We start from the raw sequence: 21,720 nt of genomic DNA, 5'->3' as shown, positions 1-21,720 counted from the left end.
GCAAATTGGAAAAACACCCCATTCCAAAAGAATGGACTAATATTTAGTTGTCAATGAGGTTTGGTATTGACAACTTCATAAACACAGTAAAGTAATTTGAAGAAATAAAATGATAAAAATCCATTGCATTTTACTACTGAAGCATAGAGGGCTCACACTCAGCAAAGGCTAACATCCTCACAAGGAAGATTTCTCAAAGTTAAACAGAGAAGCGAAAAACCCAATCCATTTATCATTTGAAGATCAGCCAACAAAATTTCCTAAAATACTTGCAGCCTAAATAATTGAAATTGCCTGACCTGGCATCGGACCCAATTTCCCACATTCCTGACTATTCCTCATAAAATGCATTAAAGTTAGATAAAATAGAACAAAAATTAGCTTAGAGAAGAAGAACTATGATCAGGTGGCGTGCAGTCACGCACCTCATCAGGTCCGTAGAGAAGAATATAAACTTTTGCCTGACAACCACGAAATTCCAATCCTCAGATCGAAGCTCATATTTCTACCAACAAAATATAAATTCCAGCAATCAATGAGACCTAATCCAACAGCCAAAGAATTCTCAGATCCCACAAAAGTTAATTCCAGCAATCAATAAGACAATAATGCGACAGACAAAGGATTCACAAACCGAATTAAACTTAGTTGAATGGCAATCAACCATCACAAATTCCATACTTCCTGAACCCCAGTTCTGAATCATAGCCTTTATTAATGAGTAGAACAATGTAAATTTCAAAATCCCTCAAAATCATTGAGGAAAGAATGATAGAATCGGTGCAAAAACCACTTACGTGGCACTACATCAACATTAATCTTCAGCTCTTCCTCACGTCAAAAGAATCACCAAATATCCAATATTCAATCAAATACATGTATAATTCCATCAAAATCAATTATAATTAAATGAATCTATTTACGAATCTTTACCTCCCTCCTGCTGCTGCTGCTCCTCCAACATCTTCTTGTTCTTCTCAATCGCCGCCGCAACTTCTTGAGGCATATACTTCTCATCATGCTTAGCCAAAACGTCCGTGGCTGAAAAGAAACAATCTCTACTTCTAGCATTCTCCGAAACACTCTTCTCCGATTTCACATTCTTAATCTCTTCTGTAATCGGCTTAATAAATCCCTCAACAACAACGGAATGTCCCTCTCTAAATAAATCGGGCAACGAACCCTGATACCTAACTAAAATATCTGTAACTAAATCCGTCACAACGAACTCCATTTCAGACGACGAGGCGGGGTGGGCCACGCTGCCTTCGAGCACCAAACCCCCGAGTCTGAATTTGTTTTTCGAGGGGTTTGATTGATATTTTTCGAGGGCTTCAGATGGGGTTACGTAGAAGACTAATTGGTCTTGAAAGTTATTTAGGACGATTACTATGAAGCCGGCGATGCAGCTGAAGGTTAGTGCGTAAGTCCAGAGGCGGCGGCTCTGCATCTGTCGGGCTCGGGCTCCGATATCGACCCGGTTGGGGCGGGCCGGGAAGCGGCGGGCAGTGGAGAAGAAGCGGATGGAATTGGTGGTACTGGTGGGGACTTGGCGGAGATCGGAGAGGTGGGAGAGAATTGGCACTGGAGATTTAGGGATTGAGGTGGTGGCGGCGGCTGCCGAGGTGGTTGAGAGGAGGCGGGGATTGTGGCGGATGGCGTTGAGAAATTGGGATCTGAGATGGTGGGTAAGTCTTGTGGCCATGTTGGTTTTATTTCCTTTTTCTCGGGAAAGTGATGGAAAGTTTGGGAAAATTTACAGTTATGGGTTTAGGGGTTTTGGGTTTTGTATTCGGGACATACCTGGAGAAAGGAGGTCGTTAATTGGCAGTCAACGACTCTACGTCATTTGAAGACGAGTAATCATACGGTCGTAAATTCTTATAAAAATTTATTTTATATAAATTAATATGGTATAATAAAATTAATTAAATTAAATATTATTTAATTTATATAATTTATTTTTATTAATTTATATTATTATTTAATTAATCTTATTATATTACGTTAATTTATATAAAATAAATTTATATAATAATTTATAATTGTGTCATTACACTTTAAAAATTATTTATTAATATTTTTCTTTAAAGCTGCATTCTTTGAAGATCTAGAATATATATAGTAATTTACAAAAAATGGCCAACTTTGGATAATTTTCAAACATAGCCCAAGTCCAACGACTTTTACTTTTCTAACAACAAAAGTACAAAACCCGACTACGGACCAAAATACCCTTAGCCATCAAAAGCTCAACAAAAACTCAATGCTCCGCGAATCTTCACCCCTTGTCTTCCGAACGCTTTTTGCTTACAAGCAATTCTTCGTTTTCAAACTAGGGTCGGCAGAAAAGCCCGGGCTGACCCAGGCCCGCGGGCTTAAAATTATGGATAAGGGCTCATAATTAACAAAGTCTATAACATATGGGCTCAGTTAAGGGCCTGACTGAAAAGCCCGGACTTAAGCCCGGACTTAAACCCGGACTTTATAATAAATAATATATATATATATATATATTTTTAAAAAACTGTATAATATATTAATATATCATAAAATTGAAATAAAAAAAACTAAAACAAAACAATTAAAAATCCCTCATTAGTCATTCCCGTGACCGTGAGTCTGTAACTTGTAAGTGTAATTAGGAAAACAATTTATAATATTCAATTTCAACTGTGACAAAATCCCTAAATCGAAAATCCCTCGTTCCCTCACTTCTCACTCACCTCTCCGTTCTCACTTCTCACTCACTGTTCTCGCCGTCGGCAGCCAACAGCAGCGAGCATCTCCAGATTCCAGCAGCGTCCAGCCAGCATCAACCATTAGCCACCCACCGTCCAGCAGCAGCAGCAAGTTAGCAACAGATTCCAGTAGCAGCAGCATCAGCCACCGCCCAGCCACCCACCGTCCAGCCACCCAGCAAGGCAGCAACAGCATCTCCCGTGTGTCCAGCAGTGCCTCCCACCCACCAGCACAGCCGCTCGATTATCTAAAATTCAAGGTTTATTCTCTTTCCATCTTTGTTTGCTTTTTTATCTTTAGTTTGTTCAGTCTCTAATTTAGGAATTCGTTTTGCTCTCAACTTGATGGAGGCCTGGAGGCTGCTTTTTTTGATCTGTTTGTTGTTCTAAATTTTGTAATGACAGAATTGATTAGATAATGAGAGTTCATCTAAATTTGGATAAGTTCAATTTTCGTTGAAAGCAAAATAAGAGTTTGCAACTTTGCATTTGTTCTGTCAAAGTTATTTTTGCAGAGTGTTTAAATTTGGATCATGCTGTTATTTTTGTAGAGTTATTATTTTTGCAGAGTGTTTATATTATAATTGCAAAGCGTTTAATTTCCATATTCATATTATTTTTCTCAGCCTGTATTAACTATTAACTATTAAGGTGATGTCTTCATTGTATAGATACTGACATACTGTATGGAGTTCTGGACATTGTAAATTTATTGTCCTGTCACTGCTTTGCTTGTAAATGCAATATGCGTTTACTGCATTTACACTTAGCTTAATTAATTTATTAATTTAATATTTTATCTCCTTTAATTTTGTATAGGTTTATAATGGAAAATGTTTCTGAATCTTCTAATTTGCCTTCAAATCCATCTGTGGAGTCAGAAAATGTTCAAGAAGAAATGCGGAGTGATAAAAAAAGAAAACAGAGGGTTGTTTCAAATTGTTGGGACCATTTCACAAAACTAAATGTTGGTGGTGTATCAAAGGCAAAATACAATCATTGTGGAACGGTTCTTTCTTGTGGGTCGGGAACTAGTCATTTGAATAGACATACTAGACAAATTCATGGTTTTAATCAACCGACAATTGAAGAAGTTTTTGAGAATAAGCAACACTTGGTGAAAACCGAAAGTGGTGAGCTTGGAATTCAGAAATTTGATCCATTGGTTGCACGTCAAAAACTTACAACAGTTGTTGTTAAACATGAGCTTCCTCTTAGATTTGTGGAGTATGAGTCATTTAGAGATTTTGTTGATTATTGCAATCCATTGGTGAAGCATATGTCCAGAAACACTTTAAAGAGTGAGATATTTAAGATATATAATATTGAAAAGGGAAAGGCAATGAATTTGTTGGAGATTACTAATAGTAGGGTGGCAATTACTACAGACATGTGGACGGCTTATAATCAAAAGAAAGGTTATATGGCTGTTACAGGACATTTCATTGACAACTCTTGGCATTTGCAAAGTCGAATTCTAAGGTATTTTTACTTTATTAAATATTTAAATTTTGTATTTAAATTTGTATAGCATAGGCACTTTATTAAATTAAAAAATTTTTTATTTAAATTTGAACAGATTTATATATGTGCAAGCCCCACATACTACTGATTGCATTTCCCAAATTTTGGTGAAGTGTTTGATGGATTGGAATCTAGATAGAAAGTTATCCACGATTACTTTGGATAATTGTTCAACTAATGATGCGATGGTTGCAAGATTGAAGGGATTGTTGTCCACTGAGTCAATGATATTGAGTGGTAATTTTTTTCATATGAGGTGTGCGGCTCATATTTTGAATTTAATTGTGAAGGATGGGTTGTCGGTGATTGAGAGTGGTATTACACGTGTTAGAGACAGTGTATCTTACTGGAGTTCATCGCCAAAACGAGTGGAAAAGTTTGAGTTGGCATGTCGTCAAATACAAATAGATGTGAAAAAGTTGGGGCTTGATTGTCCAACTAGATGGAATTCGACTTTTGTGATGCTTGAACTTGCAGTGAAGTACAAAAGTGTTTTTTCTTGACTGCAAACACTTGAGCCACAATACAAGTGTTTGCCTAGTAGTGAGGAATGAGAGTTGGCTAAGCAAATGCTAGATTATTTGAGGCCTTTTTCAAAGTTGACTGAGATGTTTTCGGGTACAACATACCCCACTGCTAATCTTTTTTTTCCATTGGTTTGTAAAATGAGGATTGCATTGAAGGGGTGGCAAACATCCGATGTTCCTGCAGTTAAAAATATGACGGATAACATGATTGGAAAATTTTTGAAGTATTGGGATGAGATTAGTGGGGTATTGGTCATGGCTGTTATTCTTTATCCGAGATACAAGATGATGTTGATTAATTATTATTATCCGAAGATTTATGTAGTCGACCTTGAAAATCAACTTAAGAGAGTGCGGGAGCTTTGTGATGAAATGATGAATTATTATGAGGCCAAATCCGCAACTACGAGATATAGTGTTGTTGGTGAGTCTTCTACAGTACTTGTTGTTCCTTTTGACCAATATCATATTGATTTTGATAATATAGATGATATGGGTGATTTTGATGCATATGCAACCCAAAATAGTCAACCTATTAGTTCGAAGTCCGACTTAGATAAGTATTTGGAGGATTCTTTAGTAAAAAGAACTCCGGATTTTGATGTTTTACAATGGTGGAAGATGAACAAAGGTAAATATCCTATTTTGGTGGAGATGGCCAAGGATTTGCTAGCCATACCTGTGACAACTGTTGCCTCGGAGTCGGCTTTTAGTACGGGAGGTAGAACATTAGGTCCACATCGAAGTAGACTACATCCAGACACGTTGGAAGCTATCATGTGCTCTCAGCATTGGTTATGGGCTACTAGCAGTAGATGTATAAAAACATTTTTTTACAAAATTAATTACTAATTATTTTGCTTTATTATTTATTTTAACACTTTTTTTTATCAGGTGGAGTTCCTGAAGAAGAAATTTTTACTGGCGAGGAATTGAAGGATGAGGACGAAGATGGCCCGCAAATATTGGATTAGTTTTTTTTTTATTTTTATATTAGTGGTTGATTACTTGATTTGTATGTTGTGTATGGTACTTGTGATGTTAGTATTTTTATATTTTGTGTTGGCTAATCATGTATTAGATAATTATGTTTAAGTTTTTAGCCTACTGTAGTATTATGTATTGGATAATTATGTTTTGAAAAATTATATTTTTATTAAAAAAATTTTAAAAATTTGTAAAAGCCCAGGCCCGTCAAGGCCCGGCCCAGGCCCATCAAGGCCTGGCCCGCCCCAAAGCCCGCCTAATTTGGATGGGCTTTGAGAGGGCCTGGACTTTTAAAATAAGATATGGGCCTCGGAGTCGGCTTTTAGTACGGGAGGTAGAACATTGAGTCCACATCGAAGTAGACTACATCCAGACACGTTGGAAGCTATCATGTGCTCTCAACATTGGTTATGGGCTACTAGCAGTAGATGTATAAAAATATTTTTTTACAAAATTAATTACTAATTATTTTGCTTTATTATTTATTTTAACACTTTTTTTTATCAGGTGGAGTTCCTGAAGAAGAAATTTTTACTGGCGAGGAATTGAAGGATGAGGACGAAGATGGCCCGCAAATATTGGATTAGTTTTTTTTATTTTTTATATTAGTGGTTGATTACTTGATTTGTATGTTGTGTATGGTACTTGTGATGTTAGTATTTTTATATTTTGTGTTGGCTAATCATGTATTAGATAATTATGTTTAAGTTTTTAGCCTACTGTAGTATTATGTATTGGATAATTATGTTTTGAAAAATTATATTTTTATTAAAAAAATTTTAAAAATTTGTAAAAGCCCAGGCCCGTCAAGGCCCGGCCTAGGCCCATCAAGGCCCGGCCCGCCTAATTTGGATGGGTTTTGAGAGGGCCTGGACTTTTAAAATAAGATATGGGCCTGGTCCTGGGCTTGGCAAACTATAGTAAAACCTCTTTATACCTATATTCTATAAAAGAATAACATTTATGTAGTGGTAAAAAATTATATTTTAATTTGAGATAATTATAAATATGAATAAACTCTATATTATAATAAATTATAATTTTTAAAAATCCTTTCTTAAAAAATTTGTTTTCTTATAATAATAATTTTATGTCTATTACAAAATATATATATTTTGTTACATTAAAGATTTAGGATAGAGGAAAATATTTTTCTAAAATTATTTGAGGCAATTATTTATTTTTTAGAATTATTAACAATTCGTTATATAGTATTAATAGAATTTACATTAAGAAAAACAAAATGCAAATGTTTGAACATATAAGATAACTCGCATATTTTAAATGCTATATGATAGATATACTAGTATTCTTTTCGAAACTATATCTATCTCTTTGATCAATATCCTATTCATTGGATTTGATATTAATTATTAATATAATACATACTTTACCTATATATTACTTGTATTAAGGAAAATTTTAAGACAATAGTTTTGTAATTATATCTCTATTACGTTATAACCTCCCCATAATAATAAAATTAATTGATCTCAATATTATAAATATGGATAGGTCTTAACTTGCGATATTAAGAAACTCAAGTAACAATGAATGACGACAGGTAGTGAGAGACAACAATTGATAGTCGAGTCGACATATTAAGCAACATAGGTTCAAGCGACGACATACGATAAATAATTAACAATTTACTTTTTTTTTTTTTTTATTACCTTGCTTTAAAGCTTTTATTGTCACTCTCATGCATACGTTTTCATTCTAAATGCCACATTCTCAATTTCTCATAGCATTCTATTTCGTCGAGCACCTAAATTGGGTAATTTTTTTTTTTTCCTTTTACACTATCTTATAATTGATCTTGTTTGTTTGATTATTCTGACTCCCAATCATAATTCAAACTCAGATTGCAAGTATGAGCACATTCATGGCTCACTCATCCTTACTCAATAATATACCCGAGTGATTATACGCATAAACTATCTTTCTTTCTTGTTTTTTTCCCTTTAACTTGTTTCACGATCGATTTATCAATCTCTCGTACCCTCATACACAATTGTTACTCAAACTTCTGTCATCGCAAGCACAAACGCGTTTGCAACTCACCATCCTTTCTCTTTATTATTATTATTTAAATACGAGTTATCATATGCACAAACACTACGCTCCAGGTTATTTAACGGGTTATCTCCCAACATGCTGTTTAGCACGGGAATCGGTCTGGTCTCACCTCGGTCTGAGAGTACATGGGCCAGGCCCAATGTGTAGAGGTCTTTAAAACAATAAAAAGCCTAATCTTGGTACGGCCGAACGTCACACGAATTCATTCAATGCAAGTAGTAAGGAAACACTCCATTCACTGTGTCAGGAATGGAAGATTGGGATAATGTCATCTTATAATATTATTCTTATTTTTTAATATTCTTTTATTTATTATTAATTAAATAAAAATTAAATTATTATAAAAAATTTAAAAATATATAAATGAACTAAAAAAATTAATAATAAGGCACTTTTTTTTTTTTTTTTTACATTTTTATCCCAAACTAAAATCAGAACAGATTATACTGCTCGAAATCATATTGCAAAATTTCCAAAACATTTTGCGATTGAAATTCTAGATAATACACTAGCACCGTTTAGTTTGAAGGGGCACAAACACTGTCAAAGTAACAGGCACCGAGTGTAAATCAATTGTACTATTGATGTTAAGAGCGTATTGAGACGGTCAATCCTGTTTGTTCCCAAATCCAGCTCGCACGGACCTCAAAATCTCTTCTCAAAAAGGAAATTGTCCAAAAATATTTCGAATGAATGATCAAGGAAAGCTTTGGCAAATGCCTTTGAAAACACATATTACAGTTATTCATCCGAAACAACGAGCACATACATTAACAAGCATCCCGAATTTCTTTCTGATCCATCAGTATATATAATAAACAATTTTTCGCTGAAATTTGGAGGTGCAAAAAGTTCAAGCCAACCAATTCTACATATATAGATCGCAATTCATTATCTAAATCTAATGGGAAAGATTTTTTTTTTTTTAAAAAAAGAAAGTGCATAAAAAGGGTAAGCCTGTGTATAAAAAGGGTAAGCCTGTCAAGTAAAATTTAGTTTACATTTTTTTTTAAGAAATAAATTTATTTTTACATTAGTTGTCCATTGATGTCACATACTCTGCGAGCTACAAGAAAGCACACATCATAGCTGCTAAGAAACACCAACATTAAAATATTCAGAATATGGCAGTCAAGACTGCCTCTCCCAGGACATGTCCTTCAATTGCTTCCAAAAGCCGCTCCTTTGTCACCTGCAAGGAAATTAATCACACGCAAAATCACCATTAATTCTCAATCCGCACAGATCACACGCACGTAACACAATCAAACACTTACCTTGTTACCAAGGTGCATCTCGTCATCCAAGGCATAAAGCTTAAACTGGAACCTGTGGCCATGGTTGGGCAACTTGGGCCCGCGCCACCCCGGAATCTTCCAATCATTGTTTCCCTCTTTGATCCCGGCGTATTCCCCGCCAATTTCCTCCTCTTTGCCGGAGAATCCCTCCGGCAGACCCTTCAGCGTCGGAGGTATGTTAACAACCACCCAATGAGTCCACGGCACGATTGGGCCACTTGGGTCCGGGGCATCTATGTCTTCAACCACCAGAGCCAAGCTCTTCGTTCCTTCCGGAACATTGTACCATTCCAATCGGGGAGATATGTTCTTCTTCGCACCTTGCCCCTCGTTTGTGTACTTTCTTGGCAGCCTCCCTTGGTGGTTTATTTCTGGTGATACTAGCCTGAACTCCTCGCTGGCCATTGCTATGCTTGCTTGTGCTATAAACTTATTATGAGCTGCTTGATCTGGTATCATCTTACATATAGCTCTTCGGCTGGATAAAATTGCACAGATTGACGCTGAGGATAGCTGGGTTGAAAGTGATTGCTATAAAGAGTATCGTGTTTATGGGTGGAGTGACACGTGTTGCGAGAACTTTCGTGGCGTCGAGAGAAGGTGGTAAAGAGTTTGGGGGCGGAGACACGTCGAGTATTACGTGGAGAAAGGTGGAGGGTTCTAGACAAAGGAAAATGAATTGGATATAACATATCAGGATAGCGTTATTATCTACTTTCACCATGCTAACTGGGCCTGCGTAACTCAGTTAGATTAAACCTTAACACACTAAACAACTGGGCCTGGGCTGCCCTTCGAAAACCTGACTTGGACCAGCTAGACTTCAGTCCGTTGCTTTTAATAGAATCATGAGCAGGCCTTTAGACACCCCCCAAAAAAATTTTACAATTTTTTTTAAATGAGATTATTTAAATAATTAAAAGATACTTTAATCCTTTTCTTATTTTTTGAATGAAAAAAATAACAAAATGATTCTTTTAGAAAATATTTTACATCACCCCATTTTGATTTTAATAAAAAGCTATTTTTTAAAAAAATTATAAGAGTTTTGAGTTATAGAAATAGAAACTACTTATATAATTAAAAGAAAATGTTGATGCTGAAATGTGAAATCTTGTTGAGCGGATGATGACGTCCAAAATGCCTTGTCAACGGTCAAATCTGCCTTTACTTGAAGATGCTCTTATGTTGATATTACAAGTATTGAACTGTCTCGATGCTTCCAATAACCTAAGACAACAGATAAGATGGCCAGGGGCGCCAGATTTTCAGGCATTAACCTTCCGACACTTAAGCCAGCCATCTTATGTGATTTTCTATATTGAAGAGATGGTATCTAGCTCAAAAAGTCCAACCCCTTTTTCTAGATCTTTTCCCTGCTTTTATAAATGACTGTAAGCGTCGATTATTGTGGCCGTTATCTAATTGAATGCATTGATTGTATCATTTAAGTGCGTGGGTTAATATGTTCATTTATGCAGTTATTGGTCAGCCGTTGTAACGCATGATTATGCTTTAAACACGTCTGGACGTTACATACCAATTCCTGAAAGGAACTCCCTGTCTTCACCTGTGAAAGTCACGCTACCAGATCTTGGTATGCTTGAGTCGTGTTGGTCACGTTTGATACATGCGATCAGATAACGAAACTCCCCCTCGTCTTGCCTAAATCTTAATATCCCAAACAGAAAAATAATTTAAGATTTAGAATTTGTATGTATTATATAAATTAAACAAATTAAAGAAATACATTTTTTGGGATGAAATTTTATCCAAAAAATAATTCTTTTTTAGATATAGGTTCATATTAGATAAATTAAATTGAGGATATTTAGAAAATAAAATTTAAAAGGGGTGTTATAAGAATTTTAAGGGAGTGTTAAAAGATCCACACTCATCGTTCTTTCAGGCTTCAAATCCGGGCCAGCAACTCGACTTTTGGAGATTAGAGAAACAGACAGACAAATTGATAATCATCAATTAGCTTTGAGTGGCCCTTTTGAGTCAGACTCTACTCCCTCTACTCCAGCTCTAGTAATTTTCTGCCCTATGCCCGGGCCACGTGCGATGTGCCGTCGATTCATTTGCATGGAACACGTAAACTCGTATATATCACGCACGCACATACACACAAAGACTTGTTGAGGCTTTAATTAATTAGGGCAGACGAGACGACGACAGTCACTGGCTCTGCAGCTATGTCGTCTCATTTTCACGTTGCTCATTCAAATAGCAGACTCACAGATTCAACTTTACGTATTTACCTAAACATAACTGCAGATCGGAGTAGATTTGGTCCCCAATATGATCAATGATTTCTCCCAGTCAACGACATAACGTATTGCTTCATTCATACACTAGGGTTCCATTTGGCAATTTAACGACTAATGAGGCCTTTTCACACTAGCATTTATACTCGTGGGACCTTGAATCCTTCAATTTTTAGTTTCTTACAGCGAAAGGCGAATTGAAAGGCAGCCTATGTTGTGTCCGAGAATTGTAAACTGTTACTGTTTTATCTTCTTTTGATAGGGTGATTTAATTTGCTTTACTAGTCTAGTCAAAAGGGTCTAATAAAGCGATAAAACATCAGTACTTAGGGTAGCTATTTTTATATTTGTTTTAGTGCCATCAAACACGACAGACGTGAGACATCAGCAGTACTGGTGACTGATGACTGATGATCATGTGACAGTGGAATTTTGATGGAGAGATATTTGAGAAGACGGATAAAGCAGGTAGTTTCAGTTGAACAAGTTAGATTAAATTAAAAAAATTTTAAATGGGTTTCTTTCTTTGATTCTTTCTACCCACCCCAAACGTAAAATCCGGAGCTACACATGTGCCCTCGCTTGCCCTTGTCGCTCGTCTTTCTGTGAAATGTTTTCAGCTTTACCCCCCCAGCTCTGTGTTTCCATGAAATTTCAAGCTCCATCATTTATGATGTTCAACAAAGTATGATCGTATGTGTGGTAAGCAGTTGTGGACTCGGAGGCTCGACTACGAAAGCTGCTCCGCAGGCTGGAGCTGTAATATGTATCTTTTAGCTAGATTAATATTGGTTTTAATGTGTTTATTTAACAAAAATTCATCACGGCACATGCCTAATTTTTTCTTTGTTCATAATTAATAGTTACTAATATGATCAGTTGATTTTCAAATAGCACGTATCAGGTGTAATTTTAACAAATGAATGCATGATGCGTAAGAGTCATGTATAGGATCCTAATTAATTTAAATCCCGACTCATTTTTTATTGATAACTCGCTCACCAAGTTATTGTTAACTACTTAAATCCGGAATATTCTAACGTTACTGATGACTTCATATGATTGTCACTCAAATATTTTCTCTTGATCCAACTACAGGATCCAAAAAAGCAACGAGTGTAATTTTTCCTATGTTAATTAGTCAAGAAAATTTAAACGGAAGACTCTACTAGATGAACTGTGTACGCTTTGAAGTGTGGTCATTCAAAAGTCTTTCCCAAATGCTTTTTTTTCCTTTTCGTTGGATCCCCAAGAAATTGTACGACGTTTAAAATGTGTTCATCAAAGGGGAACAAATTTTAATCTAATCTTTCACGAAAAGAAACCCACATCGGATTGGTGTCTCACATTAGGCCTCTTCAAAGCAAATGCATGAAATCAAGCAGGGTTGGAAATTGGAATTTCCAGTGCCGTTTTCGCAAAAGTAGCAAAAGAAAGGCCGGTGGGGCTATCACGATTGGGCTGGTTGGGCAGTGGATCTAACTTGAATCTAGCACCGGTTCAAAAATCAAACGAATTAAAATTCCTCCGAAATTCACTTGAAAAGCAGAGCCCTCGATGATATGACCGTCCGTGAGCTCCTTTCTTTTTATCTTATTAAAAGACTAGTAATCGAGGGAAAATATATAGTTATTTTATTCACTAAACAGTAAGTAAACCTCAGATAAAAAAAGGGTATTCTGTCGTACCATAATTAATAAAAACCCGGGAAGGGTTTGGTTCCTTGGATTTATACACACCCGTAATAATCATACATCTATTTCGAACTTGGAGAGGAAGGCGAAGGACCCCCACAATTCTTTATTTCTGTTCAATTTGACAAATCCTAAAAGACGAATTCTCTCTCTTTCTTCCCCTCTTGTTAAACATTGCACTCACAAATTGTGGGGGTCAATTGGTGTGGGCACCTAATTGTCGAGAGAGAGAGTGTACAATCAAACTTTTCCGCTGCACATCGTAATTATTTTGTTTGTTTAAAAAAAATTTAAATTCTTTCTTCCATGAAGTAAATACTAAGTTCTATAATAATACAGATCTGACTACGACTCAATATTGTATTATAAGTAAATATTGAGTTCTATAACAATGCAGAACTGACTACGACTCAATATTGTATTATAAATAATTTATGACAATAAGTAAGTTGAATCAATTTTATAATAATAACTGTAAGATTATAGTAGAAGTGTAGATTTAATATTTATGATTGTGGGATTATCATCGGTACTCTACTATCAAGCTCATTTAATTTAACCGAACCCATAATTTTTATATGTTATTGTAAAATTGTTAGAACCATGTCTAAATAGCTTTGGTATTTACCATCAAATATCTAATTAGTTCGGAATAATTAGTCAGACCAACAATTAATTTGAAGGAACTTTTCCCTCTCACATGCCACAATATATACGATAAACTTAAACATTTACGTATTGAACCCAATTAAGCTTCTGTCCCCAAGACTAACAACCACGCATCCTTTATCCTCTACTTCCTTCAAAAATTAATGAATGCTATGGTGTCGAATAAATTTAAAAGGACAAAAAAAGTAGTGTTTTATTAAATTTGTATCTATTGTTATTCAAAGTTACCCTCTAAATGAAATTTCATGCTTAGTTCTTCAACTTGCCACTTTATTAAGCGATTTACGAGTTTTGTTGTACCCTACCGTTTCAAAAGGTTAGCGAGAGAAAACAAGAACAAACTAAGCTAAGAGGGCAAAGCCAAAACCTTTTTGCGTACAACTTAATTAGTCTACATGCTGGTCTACGACTGTAGGTAGACACCCAAATCCTATGCCAGAGATATTGGCTGAGTCATGTGACGACATCTCTCGTCTATTTCACCATCAAATTAATCGACATGCCACATGTTACTTTCTCTCACTCTATATATATGAAAACATGTCTTGTGATCTTTGACACCCCACCTATTATTGCAAGTTGTAGCTGCAGGAAACAATGGAGTATGTTAATGCGAAAACATTAGCAAGCGGCAAGGGGAATAAGAAGAAGAAGATTAGTGGGAGCAAAAGCAATCCGATGAAGCTATCAACTGACCCACAAAGTGTTGCGGCAAGACAAAGGAGGCATCGAATCAGCGACCGGTTCAAGATCTTGCAGAGCATGGTTCCTGGAGGAACTAAAATGGATACAGCCTCAATGTTAGACGAGGCCATTAACTACGTGAAGTTCCTGAAGGCCGTGATTTGGTTTCACGAAAACATCATCAACTTCACCGATCATCATCATCACGAACATGACCCGCCAGTTGCTTTCGGTCAGCTTCCGGGTTCCTTTCCTTATTCCCCGGAGAGTCTCTACTCCAGCATTAACAACTTAGCCGCAGCCCCAGTACCGCAACAGGATTCCATGCAAGCTTCAGAGACGCAACCTTTTCAGGATTTTAATGTGTTCCAAGGTGAAGAGTCGGAGACATTAATGCATCTGGATGGCTTCATGAAATACTAGCTAGGTCTTTTTGCCTCTTTATGATCTACGTTTATGTTAATGTTAAATGTGGTCCTTTTGTAAGTGGCATCTGTGATGGTGGGAACTTATCTAGTATTAACTTGTTATTGTATGCTTAGCTATCTTGAATCAGTTAATATCTATGTATAAATGTGGAAACCTTAACAGGATCGGTTAGTTTGGTCGCCCCAGATATGGAAATTATCTATATATAGGTATAGTGGCGCTCATCTCATCATCTGTACTACTTTAAGCCTTGAGGGTCCAGCTTCCAATCCATGACCATTAACTAGTTCTTTACCCTATGGAAATTTTGATACTTCTTTCGTGCATGTTACTTATATTGAATGCACATGCACTTGTCTCATACTCATATGCATGTTAATAGTCTTATATATATTTTGTGTACGATTAAATGAAAAAAACTGTTTATTCGAAGATCAACGCAGCAATGATATTGTTACGAAGGGAAGTGGGAACCTAGCTTGGCTAGTAATCAGTCTAAAAAATATACGTTCTGATAAATTCATCTTGGTGCACGAACGATTCCCTGGCTCCGCTGAGAAAGTGAAACAGAAACATGGAGAGGACAAATCATCTGCAATAAAATATGTTAATCAATCCAATCGTGTTCTGGTGCCAACATAAGTGAATTGACAATAGTCTGATAAAATCACGTGATGATCAATATGATGAATCATGACTACCGTTAGATCAGAGGAAAAAAATAATGATGCTTTTATAAACTGTTGTACAAATTTTCTCATAAATTTTGAGGGGGTGTTTAGATGGTATCAGTGAATTGGTTGGTTTGAAAACATGGCAAGGTTTTCATAATTATTTTCATACTTTTCAACTAATCTCTTCGTATTTAGTAAGGCGCCACTTCAAATTATATAACAAATTTTGTATAAAAATTTGTCGATATATCATTATTGGAAAAAAAAAAAAAGATTTGGTCTGAAATAATTGCCATCTTCACAGTGGATTCACAACGTTTGTTTATAGGTAACCCGCACGTAAACGCATATAAACAATGATTCCTTTTATGGGTTGGTAACTTAGGAGAAATTGGTCCAATGAGTTTAAGCCCATTAAGGCCTTATAAAGCCAGGCTTTGAATGTTCTTTTGTGGTCAGCCCACCACGAGGCCCGTTTACATAAAGTATTATGTTTTATTAGAAAATGAAAATTCTCCACTTTTAGAAATGAAAATTATATATAACATGCAATTACTTTTCCAACAAAAAAAAAAAAAGAAAGAAATAAAATGACAATTATATATCACATTCATTTACTTCTCTTTATCATAGGTGGTGAATAATTTTTGGCGCCAAATTTTTCTTTCTCTGGACATTGAATGATGCGTTTGGATTCTCCAAGAGAGAAGAGGGATTGCATTCTGGCATCCAAATGTCACGCATCAGCAGTACTGCAAACTTCAAGCTTTTGGTAGATAATATAAATTTCAAGGATACACTGCACGCAGTAGTTTTATGCGTACTGGCTGTTTGTCAGAATTCCTGAATGAGTAAAAGAGGCTGCCCCCGCCATGCTTATAAGGCAATTCAAGAACCGAAACTGATACACTCATTTCATAAATCAACATTACAAGATCATCCGTTCATGTTTTTTCTTCTTCTTTTTCTTTCCCCCTCATCACTCTCATACAAGGGTTGATGCTCTGTATATCTATCTATCTATCTATCTATGTACAAGACAGAATGGAAAAGAAGAGAAGAAAATGCTAACTGTTATCAAAATGTGCCAATGAAGAAGATGAAGTTGATGTTGAAGAAGAAGAAGAGGCAGTCGGGGAGTTATGGCATGTACATTTAGGATCATGAATAACCTTTTTCCTTGTGATGTTGAGTTTAGAGCAGAACACACAGTAACGCCCGCGGACTCCTTCTGTTTCCATTTCACCCTGCTCCTCGTCATCGTCGTCGTCGTCATCATCTGTGAGTTCGTCTTCTAGGTTTTCCTCTGCCTCAAGACTCCTTTCATAAGAAGTTTTGTATGTCAATCCCAGCATTGGCAGTGTCACCAGCAGAAGCTTGTCGATTTGAACGTCATACAATTTGTTTGCTTTCTTGGAAAACATTAGGGGAGCAACAATTGCTGCTGAGCCTACCCCAAACCCAACACCCGTGAGTATAAACTGCCAATTGAATTCCTTGTTTGAAGCTGGTTCTGAAGGTTGCAACTTACTGGAATTTGTTTTGCAATCATTCGTAGCAGGAAACCCACATAAGATGGAACTTCTGCAATTATTCAAAGGAAGCCCACATAATCCTTCATTGCCTTCAAAAGAAGTCGGTGAAAATGATTGGAGTTGAGTGCTTACTGGAATCTTTCCCACTAAGTTATTGTGTGAGAGATTCAGAAAAGAAAGAAAAGTTAGGTTTGCAAGCTGTATGGGGATCTGCCCACTCAGGTGGTTCATTGAGAGATCCAAAGACTCAAGCTGTTGCAAGTTTCCAATTGCTGATGGGATGGGGCCTGTCAAAGCATTTTGTGACAAGTTCAGACCATAAAGCGATTTGAATCTTCCTATCTCTTCTGGTATTGGCCCGTCAAAATTGTTCCTAGAAAAGTCAATGGACGTGAATATACTTAGGATCTTCACTAATTCCATCTCTAGACCTTTGCTGGTGACTGTCACTACATCCTGATAGTACCTATTATCTAACCGCAGGAACTCAAAATGGAGGTGTTTGAAGTTTGATTGTGCTTCATCTTCATCAGACATCATTGCCTTCCAGGTGGTTATGCATTTCTGGGGGACTCTTCCACCAAAGTTGTTTGAAGCTAAGTCGACAATTTGAAGCTTGGGCCAGGATTTGTCATTCTCTCGACAAGTAATATTCCCGTAAAAGCTGTTTGATCGCAAAACTAGGACACGCAAACTTGAGATATTCTTTAGCCAGCATGGAAAGGTATCATTGATCTTGTTATTGCCGAGGTCTAGAACCTCCAACTTTGTGCAACTGGCCAAGGATTTTGGAACCTTCCCACCCAGTTGATTTCCATTGAGATCAAGAGTTTGTAATGCACAATTTCCCGGAAATGTAACAGATAAAGTGCCACTAAGTCTGTTTCCCCGCAAATTTAGAACACCAAGAATCTCACTCATTTCGATCAAACATGTTGGCATTTTCCCACCCAACTTGTTCTTTGACAGGTCAAGAACTAATAGATTTTTTGCTCTGCAAAGAGTTTCAGGGATGACTCCTGTGATGTAATTGTTTGAAAGGGAAAAAAAGATGGTGAAGTTCATGGAAGTACCAATGTCGTCTGGGATGGAAGAAGTAAAATTATTGTTGGAGTAATCTACAAGAACTGCGGATGGTGGTGGGTAAGGTACGTTTCCTTGGAGCTGGTTGGAACGTAGGTCAAGGACAGTTATGAGACTGAGATCAGAAATACTAAAAGGTCGTTGCAGACTGCTCAGCAGATTGTGTGACAGATTTAGATATTCTAGACCACCATTACCAATTTCCCAAACCCAATTTGGTATTTCCCCTGAAATTTGATTGTCTGAAAGGTCCAAGTTAAATAGTTTTGATTGACTTTTAAGATTAGGAATCACCTTCATTTTGCAAGAAGCCAATCTCAGTTTGCTAACATGTGAGGGGAAGGAAGAATCACTACTGGCATTCACTGTCAAGTTGTTGTATGAAAGCTCGAGTCTGGTAAGATTGCGAAGCATCTGAATTGCATCTACCTGTACAGTGCCATTGAGCTTGTTAGAAGAAAGAATAAGGATTTTAAGATTTTTGAGTTCAAAGATGGACATGGGAATAGGCCCTTCTAATCTGTTGCTGCTTAAATCAATCGTATCAAGTGCAGAGGAGGATGCATTTGAAAATTTGGGAATTAGTCCACCAAATTTGTTGTTGGCAAGATGAAGCTGCTGCAGTATTGGAAGTGAAAACAGAGATCCTGGGATGCTTCCATTGAGTGAATTGTAACTCAAGTCAACATAAACAAGATTGGAGAGATGTTCCCAGTCTGTGGATGAGATCGCACCGGGCAGAGCGTTGTACGAGAGGTCTAGATGGGTGAGATTTTTGGACATATGTAGAGATGGGATTGGACCAACAAATTGGTTAAATGATAGGTCCAGATAAACTAGTTGGGTGAGATCGGCCAATGAGGTGGGAATTGATCCACTGAAGTAGCAAAGTGCAAGATCTAATCTCGACAAATTTTTAAGGTTGCCTATGGAATCTGGTAGTACACCTGAGAAGTTCGTGTTACTGAGCATCAGGGTTCGAAGAGAGCTATTCTTGGGAAAATCAGGCAAAGAGCCCTGAAGTAAACTGTTGCCTGATAAGTCAAGCGCCTCGAGTGTGTGTACCTGTAATATCTTTTCTGGGAATGTCCCGTTCAACCCACTACTACTGAGGCGCAAAGACGTCAAATTAAAGAAATCAGCCAAAAACCCTGGAACTGGAGACAACAGATCATTCTGATCCAAACGAATCACTGAGAGTGACTGAAGTTTTGCGAGGGAGGGATGGATAGGGCCCGAAAGATAACAGCTGGACAAGCTCAAAACACGCAGTTTAGGCACCAAAGATGATAGAGCCTGACACCATTCAATTCCAGGAGCTGATATATTTACACCATCAAGAGACAGTTCTCTGAGCTCTGTGAGGTTCTGAAGGAGCCTACTTAAATTCGGGTTCTCAAGTTTCATGGGAGCTCTGAAGCGGTACAGACTTGACAAATCAAGAGTAACCAACCTTGTCATCCTTGAAACCTGAATTGGAATCTGCCCCACGAAGCCAGCATTGGAGAGATTCAGATAAGTCAGATTTGTAAGGCTGGCTAACCTGGACGGGATTTGACTTCCATTGAAGCTATTGTAAGCCAAATTCAGTCTCCGAAGATGCTGAAGGCTGAAAAGACCAGTAGCATTCTCAATTCCACCGGAGATTGATTCGTTGCTCAAGTCAAGACCAATGACACGACCATCTCCATCACAATCTACACCGCCCCAATCACAACAATCTGTTCCTTGTCTCCACTCCACCAGATTTACTGATAAAGAAGAATGGAACACAAGACTGTTCTTCGTTTGGAGTAACAACAACTGCTGATCGCTCTGACACTGGCCAGAAACCAAAACCACATCGATGCCGAAGGCAGTCGCCAAGAAGGGTATCAAGAAAAGCCATGACAGTAGTAGAATTCTCATCGGAATCAGTGACTGAAAACACCCATATAACTGAAACTTAAAAGGAGAAAACAACATCCGTGGCCACCACTTCTTCAGGAGGGGGATGCAGATACACGAACATAACCATTAACCATTTGTTGCTTGTAGATTCTAACTTAAGGCCGCCCAAAAACTTGCCTCAAGTTTCCAACGGGACGGCAACCCGAAAGTACAGAATTAGGGAGGCAGAGGCAGATTGCAGTACAGGAGAAAATTGAACGGTCAGCAAAATAAAAGCCGTCAAAGTAAGACAACGTGTTGTTCATATCTTATTGATTCTTAGCTGTATTTCCATAAATTCTTTATTTTTTTAATATGATGATGGAGCACTAATCTGAACTTCTTTGTTTACCAAGAAAAATCAAACCTACCTCCGCCAATTTGTCAATATGTAGTTACCGGTTGATTAATGATTATAATAAAAAGGAGCTATGTCTGTCAGCGGCAGTGCATGAGTCCGAGTTTGTTTAAAATGTGGATTAAGGGTAGATTTCTTGCTAATTGTCAGCGGCAGTAGATTTTTAAAATAATAGTTAAATTGTAAGAATTAAAAAAAAAAATGCTTACGAAATTTTACCGATGGTAACGTTGTGCATTAATCGTGAGGTTGTGTCCACATGGAACACATGGTATTGTCAATTTTTAATGGGGCATACTACTGATTACTGAATGATAACAAATCTTTGTGAATGTGGGCACCTCTGCGTTACTAGAGTGAGAAAATTTGAACGGTGAACGTTGGAATCAAAGAAACAATTTTAGAATTGGTGTGAAAGCATTGAGCCTGCCATCGTGGACCTTGAAAAACAGTGAACATTGACGAGGTCTTTATTTTTTTGTTTTTGTTTTTTGTTTTTGGGTTAAATAATAATAAATTCGAGTTTCATAATTACACCAGTCACTGTGCCGCCAAATTTTGTAAAAATTTACGTTGCATCCTCCCTTTTTTTACATTTTCAAATGGTGCTTTTAAAATTCAAAAGACGTTGAATTTGATGCGTTGTAGATTTAATTAGAAGGCATTCTTCTAAAATCAAAAGGAAACGAAAACGTGTTTGACATTCTATACATAAATAAATAACTAACTATTTCTTTTTTAAAGTTCAAAAACAGTACATAAGCTGTTGTGTGTGAAAATTGAAAAGCACACACCTGATTCCATGCTTCTTAAAAAAAAATTGGAAGTAAGGTTCATCAAAAATATTTTTTTTGTCATTTATTATTATAATTTTTTTTTGGTTAAATGAAAAAATCCATGTAAACTTTCATAATTCATAGATCTTTTGAAGCCATTTTTAGCAAAAAGAACCTGATGAACGCAAATCAGATTGACTTGTCAAATATAACGAAGTAATTGGAAGATTGTCAGTGATTGCTAGCTTCCATTCTAATTGAAGTTAGCCTTTACTACTTTTCAAATACTCATAAATGTAATTGCTTTATAACATTGACCTTTTTTTTTATGATGAATAAGAAACACACCCTTTTCTCTGCTTCCTCGCACAGGGGTTTCTTCGTTGGCGTAATTCGTTGAGTATTGTGTTGCTACTTTCATATTAGGTTAATGCTAAGTTACATGCATGTACCTTACAACATG

The 21,720-nt window shown here is 36.8% G+C and overlaps 4 protein-coding genes across 4 annotated transcripts; 1 reads left to right on the top strand and 3 right to left on the bottom strand.

Moving 5' to 3' along the window:
- Nucleotides 1-673: 673 nt before the first annotated feature.
- On the bottom strand, nucleotides 674-1,844 carry LOC18040079 (cytochrome c-type biogenesis protein CcmE homolog, mitochondrial). The gene has a single exon (XM_024182120.1). It carries the CDS (start codon nucleotides 1,703-1,705, stop codon nucleotides 920-922), a length of 786 nt encoding a protein of 261 aa, XP_024037888.1. The 5' UTR covers nucleotides 1,706-1,844; the 3' UTR covers nucleotides 674-919.
- A 6,978-nt stretch (nucleotides 1,845-8,822) lies between these two features.
- On the bottom strand, nucleotides 8,823-9,681 carry LOC18038937 (UPF0098 protein CPn_0877/CP_0992/CPj0877/CpB0906). The gene is made up of 2 exons (XM_024182264.1): nucleotides 9,136-9,681; nucleotides 8,823-9,050 (listed from the first exon to the last, which is right to left on the bottom strand). Exons 1-2 carry the CDS (start codon nucleotides 9,613-9,615, stop codon nucleotides 8,976-8,978), a joined length of 555 nt encoding a protein of 184 aa, XP_024038032.1. The 5' UTR covers nucleotides 9,616-9,681; the 3' UTR covers nucleotides 8,823-8,975.
- Nucleotides 9,682-14,386: 4,705 nt separating this feature from the next.
- LOC18038936 (transcription factor LAX PANICLE 1) lies at nucleotides 14,387-14,896 on the top strand. The gene has a single exon (XM_006429385.1). The coding sequence runs from the start codon at nucleotides 14,387-14,389 to the stop codon at nucleotides 14,894-14,896; it is 510 nt and encodes a 169-aa protein (XP_006429448.1).
- A 1,528-nt stretch (nucleotides 14,897-16,424) lies between these two features.
- On the bottom strand, nucleotides 16,425-20,493 carry LOC18038935 (receptor-like protein 9DC3). The gene has a single exon (XM_006429384.2). The coding sequence runs from the start codon at nucleotides 20,157-20,159 to the stop codon at nucleotides 16,644-16,646; it is 3,516 nt and encodes a 1,171-aa protein (XP_006429447.1). The 5' UTR covers nucleotides 20,160-20,493; the 3' UTR covers nucleotides 16,425-16,643.
- Between the last annotated feature and the right edge of the window lie 1,227 nt (nucleotides 20,494-21,720).

Source organism: Citrus clementina, unplaced genomic scaffold, assembly GCF_000493195.1.
Source record: "Citrus clementina cultivar Clemenules unplaced genomic scaffold, Citrus_clementina_v1.0 scaffold_6, whole genome shotgun sequence".
NCBI lineage: Eukaryota > Viridiplantae > Streptophyta > Magnoliopsida > Sapindales > Rutaceae > Citrus > Citrus x clementina.
The sequence above is the reverse complement of the archived record's forward strand: the minus strand, read 5'-3'. Positions and strand labels throughout refer to the sequence as shown.